General features: G+C 40.8%; 1 protein-coding gene across 3 annotated transcripts in view; it reads left to right on the top strand.

The window, feature by feature from the left end:
• Positions 1 to 20,856, top strand: part of TTC29 (tetratricopeptide repeat domain 29) — a 387,470-nt gene that overhangs the window by 125,845 nt on the left and 240,769 nt on the right. For all 3 annotated transcript variants that reach the window (XM_073642501.1, XM_073642502.1, XM_073642503.1), the window contains one exon: positions 11,834 to 12,046. In XM_073642501.1, coding sequence (XP_073498602.1) covers positions 11,834 to 12,046 — 213 coding nt within the window. The remainder of the gene's footprint in view (positions 1 to 11,833; positions 12,047 to 20,856) is intronic.

Here is a 20,856-nt window from a genome sequence, read left to right as displayed (position 1 = left end):
ACTCTTCCATAAAGACCACCTCTATTGAGTGTACGGCTTATTGTGGTTGTATGGACAGATAATCCAGCCTCTGCTGGGGAACTCTGCAGCTCCTTCAGGGTTACCCTTGGTCTCTGTGCTGCCTCTCTGATTAATGCCCTCCTTGCCCAGGCTGAGAGGTTTGGTGGTGCCCTCTCTCGGCAGGTTTGTTGTGGTACCATGTTCTTTCCATTTGATGGTAATGGATTTGATGGTGCTCCTGGTATCATCAGAGATTGGGATATTTTTTTATAACCCAAACCTGACTTGTACTTCTCACCAACTTTGTCCCTGACTTGTTTGGACATATCCTTGGTCTTCATGCTGTAGTTTGGTTAGTGTGCCTCTTGCTTAACCCCTTTTTGACATGGAGCGTACTAATACATATCTGTGCCCGGGGCCTATTGGACCAGATACGTATTAATACGCCCTGGTAATCGCGCCCGCACAGCCTCTCCACCGGCTGTGAGCTGATTGTCACAGCTGACACCCAGTGCTATGTGCTAGGAGTGGTCCCACACCGCTCCCAGCACAATAACCCCCGAAATGCTGCGATCAAAGTTGATCGCAGCATTCCAGGAGCAAGGGGAGGTAAGCGCCGATACTTACCTCCTCTCCGGCGTCTCGAGCCGTCTCTGCCAGATCATGACGACATCCGGGTCACCAGACAGCAAGAAGTTACTTTGATTATGCGCTGTATAGCAAAGGGATGCTGCTGCAAAAAGTGAAAGTCCCATAGTGGGACAATGTGTAAAAGTAAGAAAAGTGTCAGAAAGTGAAAAAAAAAAAAAAATTGTAAAAATATTTAAAAAAATGAAAAAAGTTGTCCCAAAGCAATAAAAATATATTCTATTCATGAATAAATATTATTCTGAAAAAAAAAACAATAAAAGTACACATATTTGGTATCGCTGCGTCCAGAACGACCTGACCTATAAAACTGTCCCACTAGTTAACCCCTTTAGTGAACATGGTAAAAAAATAAATAAAAAACAAAGCAAAAAACGATGCATTATCATCATACCGCCAGACAAAAAATGGAATAAAACGCGATCAGAAAGACTAATGTAAATTAAAATGGTACCGCTGAAAACGTCATCTTGTCCCGCAAAAAACAAGCCGCCATACAGCTCCATCAGCTGAAAAATAAAAAAGTTATAGCTCTCAGAATAAAGCGATGCAAAAAAAATTATTTTTTCTATAAAATAGTTTTTATTGTATAAAAGCACCAAAACATAAAAAAAGATATAAACGTGATACTGCTGTAAACGTACTGACCCGAAGAATAAATCTACCTTATCAATTTTACCACATGTGGAACGACATAAAAAAAAACTAAAAACAATTCCTGAATTGTTGGTTTTTGTTTATTCTGCCTCCCAAAGTTCGGAATAGAAAGCGAGCAAAAAATGTCACGTGCCTGAAAATGGTACCAATAAAAACGTCAACTCGTCCCGCAAAAAACAAGCCATCACATGACTGTCGGCAGAAATATGCAAAAATTATGGCTCTCAAAATATGGCGATGCAAAAACTAGTCTTTGCAAAAAAATGTGTCTTTTAGTGTGTGACAACTGTCAATCATAAAAACCCGATATTAATCTGGCATCACTGTAATTGCACCCACCCGAAGAATAAAGTCATCTAATAACTCATACCGCATGAGAAACGTAAAAAATAAACTCTAGGGTTAGGGTTGTGCTAGGGTTAGGGTAGTGCTAGTGTTAGGGTTGTGCTAGGGTTAGGGTTGTGTTAGGGTTAGGGTTTGGCTTCGCGGCCAAAAAAACCTTGCGGGGATTGCCTGCCATGCACAAGCAATCCCTGCATGTTTTTTTGGGGTGTCTAACAATTATGAAACATGCGGGGCGCGGAATTGAGTATGTCACTCGAGCACTCACGATACATGGTGCATACATGAGTACCCGATGCAAAGTCAAGTAGCGATCTCTTGCGCTCAAGACTAATGACAACTTATTCAATATGATGACCTAATGTTATCAATTTCTGTGTCGTACCTCTGTTCACTATACCCCTTGATAAAATGCTTGAGAGGTCTAGTTTCCAAAATGGGGTCACTTGTGGGGGCTTTCCACTGTCAAACGTAGTGGTGGCAGCATCATGCCGTGGGGATGCGATTCTTTAGGAGCATCGGGGCTCTCCAAACGCGACATGGCGTCCACTCTCAATTCCAGGCAATTTTGCATTCAAAAAGTCACACAGTGCTCCTTCCCTTCTGGACCCTGCCGTGCGCCCAAACAGTGTATTTTCCCCACATATGGGGTATCGGCGTACTCAGGAGAAATTGCACAACAGTTTTTGGGGTCCATTTTCTCCTCTTACCCTTGTTGAAATAAAAATTTGGGGCTAAAACAATTTTTGTGGAAAAAGTGTGATTTTTTTATTTTAACGGCTCCATGTTATAAACTTCTGTGAAGCACCTGGGGGTTCAGGGTGCTCACCACACATCTATATAAGTTCCCTGAGGGGTCTAGTTTCCAAAATGGTGTCACTTGTGGGGGGTTTCCACTGTTTAGGCACATCAGTGGCTCTCCAGACGCAACATGACGTCCGCTAACTATTCAAGCAAATTTTACATTCATAAAGTCAAATGGCGCTCCTTCCCTTCCGAGCACTGCCATGCGCCCAAACGGTTTGCCCCCACATATGGGGTATTGGTGTGCTCAGGAGAAATTGCACAACAAATTTTGGGGTCCATTTTTTCCTGTTACCATTGCGACAATAAAAAAAATTAGGGTCTAAAGTAACATTTTTGTGAAAAAAGTTAAATGTTCATTTTTTTCTTCCACATTCCAAAAATTCCTGTGAAGCACCTGAAAGGTTAATAAACTTCTTGAATTATTATTATTATTCTTATTTATTTATATAGCGCCATTGATTCCATGGTGCTGTACATAAGAAGGGGTTACATACCAAATACAGATATCACTTACAGTAAACAAACTATCAAGGATAGACTGGTACGGAGGGAAGAGGACCCTGCCCTTGCGGGCTTACATTCTACAGGAGGAGACAGTAGGTTGGGGGGTTGCAGTAGCTTCGGTGTTGTTGAGGAGGCAGCAGGGTCATTGCAGGCTGTAGGCTTTCTTGAAGAGATGGGTTTTCAGGTTCCGTCTGAAGGATCCGGATGTGGTGGATAATCGGACGTGTTGAGGCACAGAATTCCAGAGGATGGGGGATATTCGGGAGAAATCTTGGAGGCGATTGGGTGAGGAACGGATAAGTGTGGAGGAGAGAAGGAGGTCTTGGGAGGACCGGAGGTTACGTGAGGGAATATATCGGGAGATTAGTTCAGAGATGTACGGAGGAGAGAGGTTATTGATGGCTTTGTAGGTCAGTGTTAGTAGTTTGAACTGAATATGCTGGGGGAATGGGAGCCAGTGAAGCGATTTGCAAAGGGGCTTAGCAGAGGAGTAGTGAGGCGAGAGATGAACAAGTCGTGCAGCAGAGTTGAGGATGGACTGGAGGGGTGCGAGAGTGTTAGCAGGGAGGCCACAGAGGAGGATATTGCAATAGTCAAGGTGGGAGATGATGAGGGCATGCACAAGCAGTGTGGTTTTGAGCACCTTGAGGGGTGCAGTTTTTACAATGGTGTCACTTTTGGGTATTTTCTGTCATAAAGGCCCCTCAAAGTCACTTCAAATGTGATGTGGTCCCTAAAAAATGGTTTTGTAAATTTTGTTGGAAAAGTTAGAAATCGCTGGTCAACTTTTAACTCTTATAACTTCCTAACAAAAAAAAATTTTGCTTCCAAAATTGTGCTGATGTAAAGTAGACATGTGGTAAATGTTATTTATTAACTATTTTGTGTGACATCTCTCTGATTTAAGGGCATGAAAATTCAATGTTTTAAAATTGCAAAATTTTCGCTAAATTTCCGATTTTTTAACAAATAAACGCAAGTCATATCGAAGAAATTTTACCACGATCATGAAGTACAATATGTCACAAAAAAACAGTCTCAGAATCAGTGTGATCCGCTGAAGCATTTCAGAATTATTACTTCATAAAGAAACAGTGGTCAGAATTGTAAAAATTGGCCTGGTCATTAACGTGCAAACCACCCTCAGGGGTTAAGGGGTTAATGGTGTTGTAGCCTCTGTGGCCTTTCAGAAAAGGTGTGTATATACTGACAGACTTAGATTGTACACAGGTGGACTTCCTTTCACCAAGCATGTGACTCATGAAGGTAATTGCTTACACCAGAAATTTTTAGGGGCTTCATTGCAAAAGGGGTGAATACATATGCACATGCCAATTTTTAGTTATTTGATTCCATAAATATAATTTATGCATATATTTTTCTCACTTCACTTCACCAACTTAGACTATTTAGTGCAGATGCATCATACACAAATTGGATTACAAAAATATTTAAACACCGGATGTAATGTAACAAAATAGATAAAAAGGCAAGGGTGCGAATACTTTTGCAAGCCACTTTATATAGTATAGTATAGTAGTCTTCATAGTATTCACCTTGAAATGTGAGGGATAATAATATATTTAATATGTTCATCCAATGATCTGTTTACTTTGACCCGTGAATTAGTGGTGATAAAAAAAATATCCTAATGGACATGCTTTCATAAACTATAAATCTATCATCCATAGTGTTGTTTGTAGTCCTGACAGTACCTACTATTGAATGTACTGTCATGGTTTCTTCTGCAGTGGATCACAGCCTGTATTTGCAGCTTCTTTATGACATGTCTAGGAGCAAGAAGGGAGCTTTGACTGTCATAAAGAAGCTGTGAAGTAAGCAGGCATGGATCCCAAGTTGAGAGGGGAGGGGAAATGCATTCAGAGATCAGATATAATGACTTTAACTTGGCAGAGGCTGGCCATGCCCCCTCATCTCGGACTGAATACAAGGAGATGTTATCAGAGGGTTGCCTTTTTTTCTAGAAGTCGGGAGCAGGCTACTCCCCCTGATCTGTGACGTAACGTCCCAGAAATGAGGGGGAGCACTGAGAAGTAGATGCATTGTCACTCACATTCAATAGCAGATACTGTCAGGATTACAAACAACACTATGGGCGTTAGTTTTATAGTTTATGAAGGCATGTCCATTAGGATACTTTTTATCTCACGGAGTACCCCATTAAATTCTGGAATAGTTATTCTAGAAAATATTTACTTTTTATTTTATTTCTACAGCATTTGAAATAGCTGTTTAGGTTTTTTGAAGTGTGTTATGTTTTCCCAACAATGAATGAAAATTTCAACATTGATCAGCTCCTCATTTTTCTCTTATCCAAGACAATCGGGCCAATTATGCTAATCACACTCTGATCAGAGTGTGATCAGTTTGTGATCATAGTGTGATCCAATTTTCTCAGATGTGGAGAAGGAAAAAAATATTCTCCATCTTCTCCATTCTGTCAGTCCGTGAAAATCAGACCGCACATTGGATGTCATCCAAATGCAGTTTGATTTTTTCCACTGTCCCATAGACATGAATGGAAATAATCGGATATGAACACAGCCCCATATAATAATATGAAGACGAGTGCTTTCCATCAAAGCAGTGGTGTGCACAAGCCCTAACTTCGTTAACTATATTATACCCTACCCAACTTGCAGCATTAAAAGTCCTCCAATCAGTAAATATTTATGGATCAGCAGCCGCTTAATAGCTGGTTTACCCAGGCAGACCGCATTTAATAATTCACAGACTGAGTTGGTCTTGTCAGTGCAGATCCTGTTTACATAGGTCAATGCGCAGCAGAAAACGACGGTCTTTTCTACAAACTAAAAAAATTCACATTTCACCTGACGATCATGTTTTTCATCATTCATCAGGTCTAAACTAGACTGCAAGATTATCGTGAAACGAGTGGTCCTAGGAATGCTTTTTCACGATAATGCTTCTTCTTGATAATCTTGCAATGTAAATGAACCTCTAGCCTGTTGCCTGAAGCTACTGTAATTGACGTGTGGTAAAGAAGATGTCTGGGATTGGTGACATTCTGTACTTGCATGTGACTCCTGCAACAGGTCACTGGCCCCAGAAGTGATGCTGGAATGTACCACCCAGGCCTGCTGAGGCCAGTAATTGGCAGCAGTGGCCACATGAATGTATGTAGCTTTATTGCTGGAGGGGAGTAAACAGAGGCAATCGGCGTCCACTCTGATACTAAAGCTGCAGAGGATGAGAAAGGTACATTTGTAGGGTTTTTTGTCATGAAAAAGCTAATACCCTATCCGTATGTGGTTCTTTGTCGATCATCAGCTGGAGCAATTTTGCTGCTAACAATATATTAGAGTTGATATAATGGCAATACATAAGAAATGGTATTTCCTTTCGTATACCTGCACAGTATTTGATCTATGTTCACTTCTTTGTTAAGTTCAACTGCAAAAAATGTTCAATTCCCAATGAAATTGACAAAAACCCAACTCCAAAAATACGAATAATATGGATATTGCTTTATTCCTTGATGGATGATTATCGTCACACTGAAGCCTAAAAATCTTAGAAACAAATTTAGCAAAATCAAATTTTGAACTCATTAAACCTGAAGGTTATAACAACAGACTCTGCTATTGGAATAGAACAACTTAGCAGAACCAATGTTTAGTAACATAAATTAGCGGCCCTTAATTTCAGCAAAGAATGAGTTACAGAACTGTAGGTCAGTGACTGACCGGACATGATGGCTTAATGTTTTGATATAGCTGTTGGTGCTTATTTCCATTCCTTGGGGTTGGATCCTGTATGTGTACAGGGAATAAACAATATTTTAGTCTATGTCTCGTTCTATTATATGTAGAAGAAATGCTGGCTACATTTCTAACTCGTGTTCTCCAGGACGTAATAGCAAAACTGCTGTTTCCAACAAATACTCTGGTTTCTACTTATTCTTCAGACTAGAAAAATGTTCCCGTCTGGAAGAGTCAAATTATTTTCTTAGGATTGTTTCTTCCACTTTAACTTCCACTGGATAGAAAAAAAAATGCACATGCTTATAGGGAAGAAGATAATTAGCTGCCCTCCAGATTGCTGATACCAGGCAGTCGGGCAGGTCAGCCAGTACATCTTGCAATTTGTAACATAATAAATTACTCGAACAACACCGGAAGCAGTCTTTGAACCTAATTAACATCCCACCAGATTAATGTCAGGTCTTGGCAAGCAGTGCTTTACAACGATACCTTATTTATTTAATTATGGGTTAGTGTATAATGCTGTCCTTGCTTTAGCAATGAAACCTTCAATTGTGCCAGCTTTTATTCTTAAGTGGGGTAACGCATCTTTTCCTCTTCTCCCCTCTGTTTGCCGGCATTTCGACTAATCAATGCAATGCTGAATGAGTTCATTTTAGTACACTCAATCATGGCTCTAATGTTTGTAGCTTACGGGCGCAGGCATCAGTAATGTAAGAATGTTATATGGCTTTAGTTTGGGCCATTTCATTAAATATTCATGACATCAAAAAATGTGCATCAAAATAGCGTCTGGAAGAATTACATTTATGTGCCTGCTTTTATGGCAGCTTCCCATTTAAACCCATTTGTGTTAATATCAGTCTTTGCACTGGGAAAATGATGCAGCTGATGAAGCCATATGCATGTTTCCTTATCTAAAGCCTGGTCAGTACTTACAACTTGAATATATTAAATAAATAGAAGCGATTTTGATATATTTTCAAGCATAGGAGGTATGTCAATAAAGACAATATCCATATAATGTACAGTATATACAGAGATTTTGTTTTATATGGAATTGTTCTTGCGCTTAGAAACTAAAACAGTAGTTATACCAATAACATGAAGATCAAACATATCTCGGTGTATCTACAGTGGTGCTTTAAAGTTTGTGAACCTTTCAGAATTTTCCATTTTTCTGCATAAATTTGACTACATCAGATTTTCACACAAGTCTTAAAAGTAGATAAAGAGAAGCAAGTCAAACAAATTCACCACCAAATGCTTGTTTCACCGCTTAGAAAATTTTGTTTTTGCAAGTCCTTTTGGTTTCTAAGTCTAGGTGCCCACTACATTTGTCATATACCATAAACTTCCCATAGGCCACCATTCATCAGATGGAAGCCAAACGTGTGTGTTTTTTTAGGACTTTGTGTAACAAGTATGTGTTTGAACACTGGTTTTTTTTTAAAGATTACACTTTCCTATGCAGAGGACCACTGAAAAAAAAACATATACCATGCTTCAGCATCCATCCTAGCTGTGACCACTGTACGGCACATACCTCCTGTGCATATGCGCCCAAGGGTGGGCACAAACACAATGTGTACTCAGCCTAAAACTGAAAAGGTCTTATGTTTAAACTTTGAAACAGCAGTAAAGGATAATTCAAAGGCACTGATTTTCACTTATTGAATATAACTGTTCTTTGACACAGGATTTTGTGCCTGTAGAAGAGATTAAGTTGACCCTAGGGCTTATGGCCAAGTAATCAGTCTTTACCTACATAGATTTTTATGAAAGTATGTACTTTATAAAATTGTATATTACACACTGAGTATTACTGGCTACATGACAAAATGTAGTGGTGTGCGAGGTTATATTTTGGTTTTCTGTTTAATGGTCCCACCAGTGTTCATCATCATTAGGCTTGTTCCACTACTTTTATATAGATGACCTACAGCAAACACTATATGTCAGCACACTGCAATTAATGAATACAAGGCTTTCAATATAGCTATGCATATAAAAATTAGAGGTATTTCTTACAATATGGCCTCAATCTGGCCACTGATGCGGGGGTGGACTATTCTTAATTATGCCAGACGTACTGTTCTTTTGTTCAGTAGGTCAAGGGACATAAGCCATTGTTTCATATGAGACTGGCTATTGACCCTTGTTGTATGTTAATTTGTGGAATGCCTGCCAATTACGTATTGCATCAGCCCCCTGCGGTGTGCTCGTCTGCACAACTTGGAGGACAAATATGCAGTCTAATTGATAAATCGAACAATGAGGGATTACCTCCCCCCACCTTCTCCCGATGTGACACTACAGGACATTAGCTCAGGAACCACGGTTCAAGCTGGTGGAATACAGATCTGCTCCACTGCCCATCACTGAACTCACATAGTCATTTGAAGAACCCACATTGGGACAGTCAGGTCACCTGGCCACATACCTCGCTGTGCTTGGTCAGCTTCCTTAGCTTGCCACTACCTGTTCTCTGTGGGTGCCCGCCAAAAGCAGGGAGCCACTGGTTGGTGTAGTTGGCCCTGGATGCCCCGAAGTCACAGAGGTTCTAATTCCTGATGAGCCAGCGGAAGGGTGAGACTCTGTCATTTGCACCATCTTATGTACTTGCTGGGAATGTACTATATGTTGTTGACTGTTGGTGATCCAATAAAGTCTTACCAGAGTGTAGTAACCTAACTCTGTGTTATCTGAGTAGGGTTCTGCCCATGGGGAAGGAGTACAAGCATTCAGTGAGATGAGTCCTAGCCCGTGCAGTCTTTCTAAAGATGGCCGGGCCAGCGGACAAGAGCACCCACTGACCCTCGTGTCACCACAGTACTTAGTTAACATTTTCTCAGCAAATAGCATAAAAGCCATCCAACCACTATAAGATATACCTAATATGGATGGACCCTAGCTCTAATGACTCACTTCTCCATATGCCCAGACAGGCCTCTAATGAAATGGAGAAGAGATAGGAGCTAGACTTGGCTTATAATGACATGGTTGGATGGCTTTTATGCCTCTTGATCAAAAAAATGTTAACTAAGTACTTCATGTCATTGGGCAGCACGGTGGCTCAGTGGTTAGTACTGTTGCTTTGCAGTGCTGGGGTCCTCGGTTCAAAGCTCTGTGGAATATATTGGCGCTATATAAAAAAAGAAAGAAGAAAAAAAATTAAACATGCTTTACACATTTATAGCAATAGTGGAATTCATGTATGCATTAATTGCAGAGTGCTGACACACAGTGTATTTATATATTGGCCACAGTGCATTTGTGCACCTGTGCATTTATTTAATAATTAAGGTTTACAAGGCCTTTTTTTTGTAGTTTGTATTAGGGGGTGTGGTCCGATCTGTGCACCTTTATCCACCCTTCTTTTCCAAAAAAGTTTCATTATGAGCGAATCTTGGTACCTATTTCTTCATTCCATTTAAGGTCTGTCTGGGCACATAGAGAGCTGAGTCATTAGAGTTAGTGACCATCACCAGTTGCAAAGTTGAACATCAGCACCCCATCATCTGTGTAGTGGCCGCTGCGGGGTACTGCAGATCAACCCCTATTTGAATGAATATAAGGGTATGTGCATACGGTGCGGATTTGCTGCGGTTTTGACGCTGTGTTTTTATGCTGCGTCAAAACCACAGCGGCCAGATGTTACAGTATAGTGGATGGGATTTCAAGAAATCCCATGCTCACTCTGCGGAAACTTACATGAGGTGCGTTTTTCAGATCCGCTGCATGTCTATTTCTTTTGCGGAAACGCATGCGGATTTTCCCCATAGACTTGCATTAGATGAGCAAAATCCGCATGCGTAAAAACCGCATGTGTGTTTTGTGTGCGTTTCCGCAGCGGAAACGCACACAAAAACGCTACAAGATGATCAATAAAGTTTGTTTTAAAAAAAACTATTCTCTAATTTCAACATGAAGACGTGAAAAATGGATGCGGCAAAACCGCATCGAAAAACGCATGCGGCAAAATCACATGTAAAAATCGCACCAAATCCGCACCATGTGCACATACCCTCAAAGTCAAGGTATACCTTTTTGAACTGTTATTGCGATATGCGATCAGTACATCAAGAAAGTAGCTGTCATGAGTCCACTCTACAAGGGGGACAAAGTATCAACACAGTTTGGAGATTCAATGATCTCTGAACTAACTGGATGTTTTTTTGCTTCCACCAGAATTCTTTCAATTTGATACCCGCACAGAAGGAAGGGGACAAAGCAGTTGAACTGAGCTTATTAAAGGGAATCTGACAGCAGGTTTTAATCTGATAGTAGCATAATGTAGAGACATAGAGCCTGATTCCAGCGATATATCAATTACTGGGCTGCTTGGTGCAGTTTTGATACAAACTCTGTTTTGTCTGGAGATGGAGCAGAGCTAAGACTTCTGGGCTGTGTATAACCTCACCCACACAACTTACTTGCAGTTTTCTGTGTACTTTGTGAATTGTCAGCAAGTTGACAATCAATGGTGGGGATAGGGATACACAGATTAGCCCGACTGATCTACACTTGAACTGTAGTCCTCTGGTGATAATCTCTTGCTGAAAACACACTAGTTGTAATGAAACTACAGCACAAAGCCTAATAAGTTACACATTTCTGTAATCAGGCTCTCAGATTTTACATTATACTGCTCTTAGATTAAATAGCAAAAATCTGCTGAATGATTCCCTTTAAGGTGAGTCGGGCTGAGCTTCGGTAGCAGCTACGGCCACACCCATATGTGTGGGGATAACTAATAAGCTGGTCAGTGTCACGTTAATCTGCTGATTGGTGTGTATTCCCGAGGTTTGACATGTAAGTACATGAAAACAATTAAAAGTCCCAGATAACCCCTTTTTAATTTGGAATTGCTTTAGAAATAATTAATTATTATATATTTAGTTTTTATTTAATTTTGATAATTATTTTTATAAATGTAATACTGTATGTATATATCTTTTTCTTTGAATAAAGAGTTCACCATTTGCTAGTCTCTGTCATTATTTACTATTCTAGTATATATGGATTGCAGCTTTTTAATATGCTTTTTTATGACTATGTAAAGATTACATCTACTACCGCTGTGTAGTCCGGAGTGATGATATTTATACATGCCTTATATATTGTAGGTCAGTTGGAGAAGGCTGCTGAACATTATGAGGCATTCTATCACTTGACAGTAGGCCGGATATGGAAGGATGAGACAGGCCGCACTCACAACTCACTGGCCTGCGAGAACCTCTGGAGAATATATACATTGCTATCAGAGAAAATGCTAGAGAATAAAGAATGGCAACAGGCCATCAAAACTCTAATAAAAGCACTTGATATGGCAAGAGAAGGTAGGTGGAAAATAACGCTTTCACATATATTTTTTAATGTAGCGTACTTCTTTTGCCCATGAGTAAACTAAATGCTGCGAAATGTTTGGCTAGGTGATCATTCCCTCACATTTTCAGAGACAAATACCATCAATATATTTAACTTTTCTGGAAAGCAGGCTTTATTTTATAAAATTTGCAGTTAAAGTTTTAAGCAAAAATTTCTGAAAAGTACAGTGGTGCTATATGCAGGTAAATACATTGCTCAAAAAAATTAAGCAAACAAAAAATTCAAGTGGAAATTTTTTTCTAAGATAAATTTCTCGAAAACAAAATAACGTATCCGCAGTGATTGAGAACTAAAATCACTAACTGAGGGCTGGATATATGTGGCATATGCAACGAATGCTGGCTGTGTTACATAACCAACATCTGCCTCTAAAAGACTGGAGTAAGCTTTGATCGCTGCTATTAGCTATTTACATGCTGCTGTCAATCACAAATGAGATTGCAGGGAGCTGAAGACCCCCATGTCTGCCATCTTAGTTTTAATGTAAAGCTCAGCCTGAGACTGGGTTTCATAAGTGAGCTGCAATTACTTAAAAGGGTTTTCCCACGAACAAACTTAATTTTAATCAACATTTTAATCAATAGATCTTTGAATAATAATAAGTTCCACAATTGGATGTGTTTCAAAAAAATGTTCCTGTGCTGAGATAATCTTATATAAATGTGCCCCTGCTGTGTACTGTGTAATGGCTGTGTCTCACCATGCAGGAACATCTCTGATTATACCATAGCTCCTGGGCAGGGGGGGAAGCAAGAGAGTACACAGACATTACAGCAGGGGATCACAGCTGATTCTTTATTTCAGGTAAAACATTGCTTAAAAACAGGCAGTAAAATGTTTTGCCTCTCCAAAAGAATCATTTGGGATCCCGTGCTGTCCTGTCTGTATACTCTCTTTGCTTCCCCCCACTGCCCAGGAGATGTGGTATGATCAGATCATGTTCCTGCACGGTCAGACACAGCCATTACACAGCACAGAGCAGGGGCACCTTTATAAGATTATCTCAGCACAGGAACTTTTTTTTGTTAATACATGTAATTGTGAAACTCATTTTTACTCCAAGATCCATTGATTAAAATTTACTTTATTCGTGGGAAAACCCCTTTAAGTCCCCTAGGGGGACTAAAAAAAGTATATTTAAAAGTTTAATCAACCCCCTTTTCCATACCCAAAGATAAGGGGGAAAAAAACAAACAAACATTTTTTATGTAACTGTGTCCAGAAAAGTCCAATTTTTCAAAATATAAAATTATTTTAACCATATGTTAAACACCTAAAATAAAAAAAAATAAAAATATAATTTTTTTGCCGCACTTCCCTAAAAAATACAATTAAAAAGTTATCAAAATTTTACATATTCACAAAAATAGTATCAATAAAAAGTACAGTTAAGCATGCAAAAAACAAGCCTTCACACAGTTTGATAGACGAAAAAATAAAAAGTTACTGATATAAAATGGCTACAAAAAATAAATATTTTTTTTTTAACTACTGTATTTTTCAGACTATAAGACGCACTTTTTTCCTCCAAAATTTTGTAGGAAAGTGAGGGGTGCGTCTTATAGTCCGAATGTATACCCATATATATAGTGATATATGGTGGCTGTGGGTGGTGTGGGGGAGCGGCAGTGGCGTTGGAGCGGGCACAGGAGGCAGGAGCCGCCTGCTGCAGCCTACACTGTGCCTGCTACTAAAGAATATGAATATTCACTGCCCATGGGTGTGGGGAGCACTGAATATTAATATTAATTTTCCTTAATAGCCGGCACATTGCACCGCAGCGCGGCTCCTGTAGCAGCAGGCGGTCAGCGTGCCCTCTATTAAAGTCCATAAATATTTACTACAACCCATGGAAGTGGGTTGTAGAGAATATTCATGGACTTTAATAAACTGATTGCCCCTCGGTCCTGCTCTTGGCACGCGTGGCAAAAAGCCGCAGACAGACCAGCATTTCCCAGTGCCCTGATCAAAAATGGGGAGTACTATTTTATGGTGTCATGGCCACACGTGACAATGGAGATTAAATCCATATCCCCCTATATAGATCACCGCATGTACAGCAGAGACAGGCGGCACTCCCTGTATATAGATCACCGTGTGTACGGCAGGGACAGGTGGCACTTCCCATATATAGACCCCATGTATGCTGATCACTCAGACCACCCCACAACCAGCATACATACTGTATCACAGCGCAGCTCTTGCAGCAGCCGGCGGTCAGCCTACCCGCTTATTAAAGGCCATGAATATTCACCATTCCCATGGGAGTGGGTTGTAGTGAATATTCATGAACTTTAATAGCGGGCATGCTGACCGCCGGCTGCTGCAGGAGCCGCGCAGTGGTACAGTGTGCACGCTATTAGAGAATCAATGGTCACTGCTCCCCACGCACACAGTCCAGGCATGGGGAGCAGTGACACTGCCGGCACAGCATTTCTGTGTGAGCACATGGCGTCATCGCCATGCGCGGCTCACACTGAGAACAGTGCTGGCTCAAGAGGAGGACACAGCGCTGAAACACAGGGAAGAAAGGCAAGTAGAACTAGTGTTTATTTTTTTGTGTGCAGAAGGGGATGAGGGGGATCAGACATACCAGGAAGAGGGATGAGGGTGACAATACATACCAGGAAAAGGGATGAGGGTGACCATACATACCAGGAAAAGGGATGAGGGGGACCATACATACCAGGAAGAGGGATGAGGGGGACCATACATACCAGGAAGAGGGATCAGGATGGCCATGCATACCAGGAAGAGGGATGAGAGATGAAGGGTGCCATGCATACCAGGATGAGGGGTGCCATGCATACTTGGATGAGAGTGCCATGTATACTTGGATGAGGGGTGCGATGCATACCAGGATGAGGGGTGCCTTGTATACCAGGATGAGAGACGAGGGGTGCAATGCAACCAGGATGAGGGGTTCCATGCATACCAGGATGGGGATGAGGGGTGCCATGCATACCAGGAAGGGGATGAGGGATGCCATGCATACCAGGAGGGGGATGAGGGGTGCCATGCATACCAGGATGGGGATCATGGGGTGCCATGCATACCGGAATGGTGGATTGGGGTGCCATGCATACCAGGATGGTGATGAGGGCCATGTATACCAGGAAGGAAGGGCCATATAAACTAGGAGAATTGGGGAGCATTACCCCTATACCAGTGTCAGCAGCAGATCCCCTCCCCTATAACAGTGCACCAAGACCACATTTTTTGCTTCAATTTCTTTTTCTATTTTCCTCCTCTAAAACCTAGGTGCGTCTTATGGTCCGGTGCGTCTTATAGTCCTAAAAATACGGTAGGTTCTAAAAAAATATAGAAACACTAAAATATGAAAAAAAAACGTCTAAGTTTGGTACTACTGTAATTGTACTGATCTGAAGAAAAATTGTATTGCCATGTCATTATTACTACTAAATGAACAACATAAAACAAACTCCAAAACACAAAATCGGAATTGCATTTTTTTCAGAATTTCATCCCACTTGGAATCTTTTTTTCCCGGTTTTCCAGTACATTATCTGGTAAAATCAAAGTTGTTATTCAAAACCCTATGGAGGGAGAGTGGATTTGGTGGAGGCACAACTTCTATGTAGGCATGGTGCCCTGTGGCTGGTGGATACAAATTCTCGAGGAACTATTGGATCCAGTGGGATGAAACACATAAGGTGGTCTGCGCTGTTGGAGTAAATAGATTCTTTAATAATAATGATGATGATAACGTTTTTTATTCACAATGTGCTTCAATGCCATACCGGCATCTTCATCAAGTGAAAAAAATTTATATTTTTTTCACTTGATAAAGGCACTGGTACGGCGTTGAAAAGCGTTATGAATAAAAAACCTTATCATCATAGTTGAAGAATCGATATATTCCTGCAGCACAACACTTACGCTTTTCATCCAACTGGATCCTATGGGCGCACGATGGTGCACGCACCTGTCACTCTAGGTCATCGGGTGGCTTTTAACTTGTGTTTTTCTCTGAAACTCCGAAGCGTCAAACATACCTGGCTGAAATCATATATAGTAATGACATAAGCTCATGCTCTGGAGCAGGGATGTCAAAAATACACAGAGGGCCAAAATTAAAAGCTTGGACAAAGTTGCGGGTCAACCTTGATATTTATTTAAAAAAATGTCTACAATTGAGAAAGTTTTTCTTTATCATCAAATATAATGATAAACCTTTTCATATGGAAACAAACTTAAAGGGGAATCCCACGAACAAAGTACAATTTAATTAATATTTAGATTTGAGAGTCCTCAGTGGTTGATACCTTTTAATGGCTAACTGAAAAGATGGTAACAGATTGCAAGCTTTCGAGACTACTCAGGTCTCTTTATCAAGCTAGTATAATCCAAAATCTGAAGAGTCACATATTTATACACAATAGGGCACACAAATAATGCAATAGATGAGACAGGTGATGAAAAGCAGAGCTATTACTATGGGAGAGATAAACATTTCTGGCTGTAAATATTTTAGTACCCTATTGTGTATAAATATGTGACTCTTCAGATTTTGGGTTATACTAGCCTGATGAAAGAGCCCTGAGTACTCTCGAAAGCTTGCAATCTGTTACCATCTTTTCAGTTGGCCATTAAAAGGTATCAACCACTGAGGACTCTCAAATCTAAATATTTTTCTATCTACTGGCTAACACGGTACAAAAAAAAAAAATATATATATATATATATATATATATATATATACACAGTACAGGCCAAAAGTTTGGACACACCTCATTTAAAGATTTTTCTGTATTTTCATGACTATGAAAATTGTACATTCACACTGAAGGCATTAAAACTATGATTTAACACATGTGGAATTATACACTTAACAAAAAAGTGTGAAACAACTGAAAATATGTCTTATATTCTAGGTTCTTCAAAGTAGCCACCTTTTGCTTTGATGACTGCTTTGCACACTCTTGGCATTGTCTTGATGAGCTTCAAGAGGTAGTCACCGGAAATGGTCTTCCAACAATCTTGAAGGAGTTCCCAGAGATGCTTAGCACTTGTTGGCCCTTTTGCCTTCACTCTACGGTCCAGCTCACCCCAAACCATCTCGATTGGGTTCAGGTCTGGTGACTGTGAAGGCCAGGTCATCTGGCGTAGCACCCCATCACTCTCCTTCTTGGTCAAATAGCTCTTACACAGCCTGGAGGTGTGTTTGGGGTCATTGTCCTGTTGAAAAATAAATGATGGTCCAATTAAACGCAAACCGGAATAGCATGCCGCTGCAAGATGCTGTGGTAGCCATGCTGGTTCAGTATGCCTTCAATTTTGAATAAATACCCAACAGTGTCACCAGCAAAGCACCCCCACACCATCACACCTCCTCCTCCATGCTTCACGGTGGGAACCAGGCATGTAGAGTCCATCCGTTCACCTTTTCTGCGTCGCACAAAGACAAGGTGGCTGGAACCAAAGATCTCAAATTTGGACTCATCAGACCAAAGCACAGATTTCCACTGGTCTAATGTCCATTCCTTGTGTTCTTTAGCCCAAGCAAGTCTCTTCTGTTTGTTGGCTGTCCTTAGCAGTGGTTTCCTAGCAGCTATTTTACCATGAAGGCCTGCGGCACAAAGTCTCCTCTTATCAGTTGTTGTAGAGATGTGTCTGCTGCTAGAACTCTGTGTGGCATTGACCTGGTCTCTAATCTGAGCTGCTGTTAACCTGCGATTTCTGAGGCTGGTGACTCGGATAAACTTATCCTCAGAAGCAGAGGTGACTCTTGGTCTTGCTTTCCTGGGGCGGTCCTCATGTGAGCCAGTTTCTTTGTAGCGCTTGATGGTTTTTGCAGCTGCACTTGGGGACACTTTCAAAGTTTTCCCAATTTTTCGCACTGACTGACCTTCATTTCTTAAAGTAATGATGGCCACTCGTTTTTCTTTACTTAGCTGTTTTTTTCTTGCCATAATACAAATTCTAACAGTCTATTCAGTAGGACTATCAGCTGTGTATCCACCAGACTTCTGCACAACACAACTGATGGCCCCAACCCCATTTATAAGGCAAGAAATCCCACTTACTAAACCTGACAGGGCACACCTGTGAAGTGAAAACCATTTCCGGTGACTACCTCTTGAAGCTCATCAAGAGAATGCCAAGAGTGTGCAAAGCAGTCATCAAAGCAAAAGGTGGCTACTTTGAAGAACCTAGAATATAAGACATATTTTCAGTTGTTTCACACTTTTTTGTTAAGTATATAATTCCACATGTGTTAATTCATAGTTTTGATGCCTTCAGTGTGAATGTACAATTTTCATAGTCATGAATATACAGAAAAATCTTTATGTCCAAACTTTAGGTCTGTACTGTATGTATGTATATATATATATATATATATATATATATATATATATATATATATATATATATATATATTTTTTTTTTTTTTTTTTTTTTTTTTTTCCCTGTAATTTAATTAATAAAACTTAAGAGTGAGATCACATTACTGGAGCACTGTGTATTTCTTTGCGGGCAGGGGCGTACATAGAAATCAAGGGGGACCCATAGCAGAAGTTCTAATTGAAACCCCTCATTGTTGTTTCATTGGCTCCATAAAGTATGATGGGAACAAAAGTGCCCCCAAACACAGTATGATACCCCCACAGTGAATTCCTCCACAGTACCCTCCACACGCACAGTATGATGACCCTACTGTACCCCCCAACTCCCCCGGCAAAGTTTGGTGACCCCAACACAGTATGATACCCCCGCAGTGAACTTCTTCACAGTACCCTACACACGCACAGTATGATGACCCTACTGTACCTTCCCAACTCCCCCAGCAAAATTTGGTGGCGCCTACACAGTATGATACCCCCACAGTGAATTCCTCCACAGTACCCTCCACATGCATGGAATGATGACTCAACTGTACCCCCCTCACTTCCCCTCCCCCCGGCAAAGTATGGTGACCCCCACACAGTATAATGCCCCATCTGTGATCCCACACAGCCCACCACGCAATAAAATGAGCCCCACATAGTCCTCCATAAAGTATAAAGGGACTTTACATATTGCTCCATACAGTATGATGGGTCCCACATAGTCTTTCATACAGTATAATGGGAACCACATTAAAAAAAAAATACTCACCTCACCACGTTCCCCCACTGCCCCAGTCTCGGCAGCAAGCGCTCTGAAACTCTTCACTGGTGTACACAGCAGGCGGAAAATAGCAACGTCATTGCGCCCACTGTGCCGAGATGTCAGACACAGGGGGAGGGAGCGGAAAGCTTCCCTCTTCCATCATTACTTTCAACTGTATCTGCCTCCAGGATGTTTATGCAGTTGAAAGTGTGATGCAGGGGGGAGTGTGCGGTGCCGGTGTCGCGAGACAAATAAAGTCGCCCTGCAGTTTGACATGTACAGTATGTTCTAAAATGAGCCATTTACTCATGGGAAAGTGTCATGAGCATACTTTATAACTTATTCTGTACTCACTGTGCAGTGAGGGAGAGGAGGGAGATTGTGCTGTCTTCATAATCTAAAATGAATGGTGTGATCCCTATTATCTTTCTCCAGCTATTTAGTGTAATCCTAACCTGTTCATAATTGGATGACTGCAGTGTATGGCGAATGAGCTGAAAAGTTACTACTTCTAAATACACTGTGTGCAGAATTATTAGGCAAATGAGTATTTTGATCTCATGATACTTTTTATACATGTTGTCCTACTCCAAGCTGCATAGGCTTGAGAGCCAACTACCAATTAAGTAAATCTGGTGATGTGCATCTCTGTAATGAGGAGGGAAATCAAGCATGAAGCTGCCAAGATGCCATTCGCCACCAGTTTTGCCATATTTCAGAGCTGTAACATTACAGGAGTATCAAAAAGCACAAGGTGTGCGATACTCAGGGACATGGCCAAAGTAAGGAAGGCTGAAAAACGACCACCTTTGAACAAGAAGCGTAAGATAAAACATCAAGAATGGGCCAATAAATATCTTAAGACTGATTTTTCAAAGGTTTTATGGACTGATGAAATGAGAGTGACTCTTGATGGGCCAGATGGATGGGCCAGAGGTTGGATCAGTAAAGGGCAGAGAGCTCCACTCCGACTCAGACGCCAGCAAGGTGGAGGTCGGGTACTGGTATGGGCTGGTATCATCAAAGATAAACTTGTGGGACCTTTTTGGGTTGAGGATGGAGTGAAGCTCAACTCCCAGACCTACTGCCAGTTTCTGGAAGACAACTTCTTCAAGCAGTAGTACAGGAAGAAGTCGGTATCGTTCAAGAAAAACAATGATTTTCATGCAGGACAATGCTCCATCACATGCATCCAACTACTCCACAGCGTGGCTGGCCAGTAAAGGTCTAAAAGAAGAAAAAATAATGACATGACCACCTTGTTCACCTGATCTGAACCCCATAGAGAACCTGTGGTCCATCATAAAATGTGAGATCTACAGGGAGGGAAAACAGTACACCTCTCGGAACAGTGTCTGGGAGGCTGTGGTGACTGCTGCACGCAATGTTGATCGAAAACAGATCAAGCAACTGACAGAATCTATGGATGGAAGGCTGTTGAGTGTCATCATAAAGAAAGGTGGCTATATTGATCACTAATTTTTTTGTTTTTTGTTTTTGCATGTCAGAAATGTTTATTTCTAAATTTTGTGCACTGATATTGGTTTACCTGGTGAAAATAAACAAGTGAGATGGGATTATATTTGCTTTTTATTAAGTTGCCTAATAATTCTGCACAGTAATAGTTACCTGCACAAACAAATATCCT

This window comes from Phyllobates terribilis, unplaced genomic scaffold (assembly GCF_046119375.1).
Source record: "Phyllobates terribilis strain yellow unplaced genomic scaffold, ASM4611937v1 Scaffold_1__5_contigs__length_1240528914, whole genome shotgun sequence".
NCBI classification, from domain to species: domain Eukaryota; kingdom Metazoa; phylum Chordata; class Amphibia; order Anura; family Dendrobatidae; genus Phyllobates; species Phyllobates terribilis.
The sequence above is the reverse complement of the archived record's forward strand: the minus strand, read 5'-3'. Positions and strand labels throughout refer to the sequence as shown.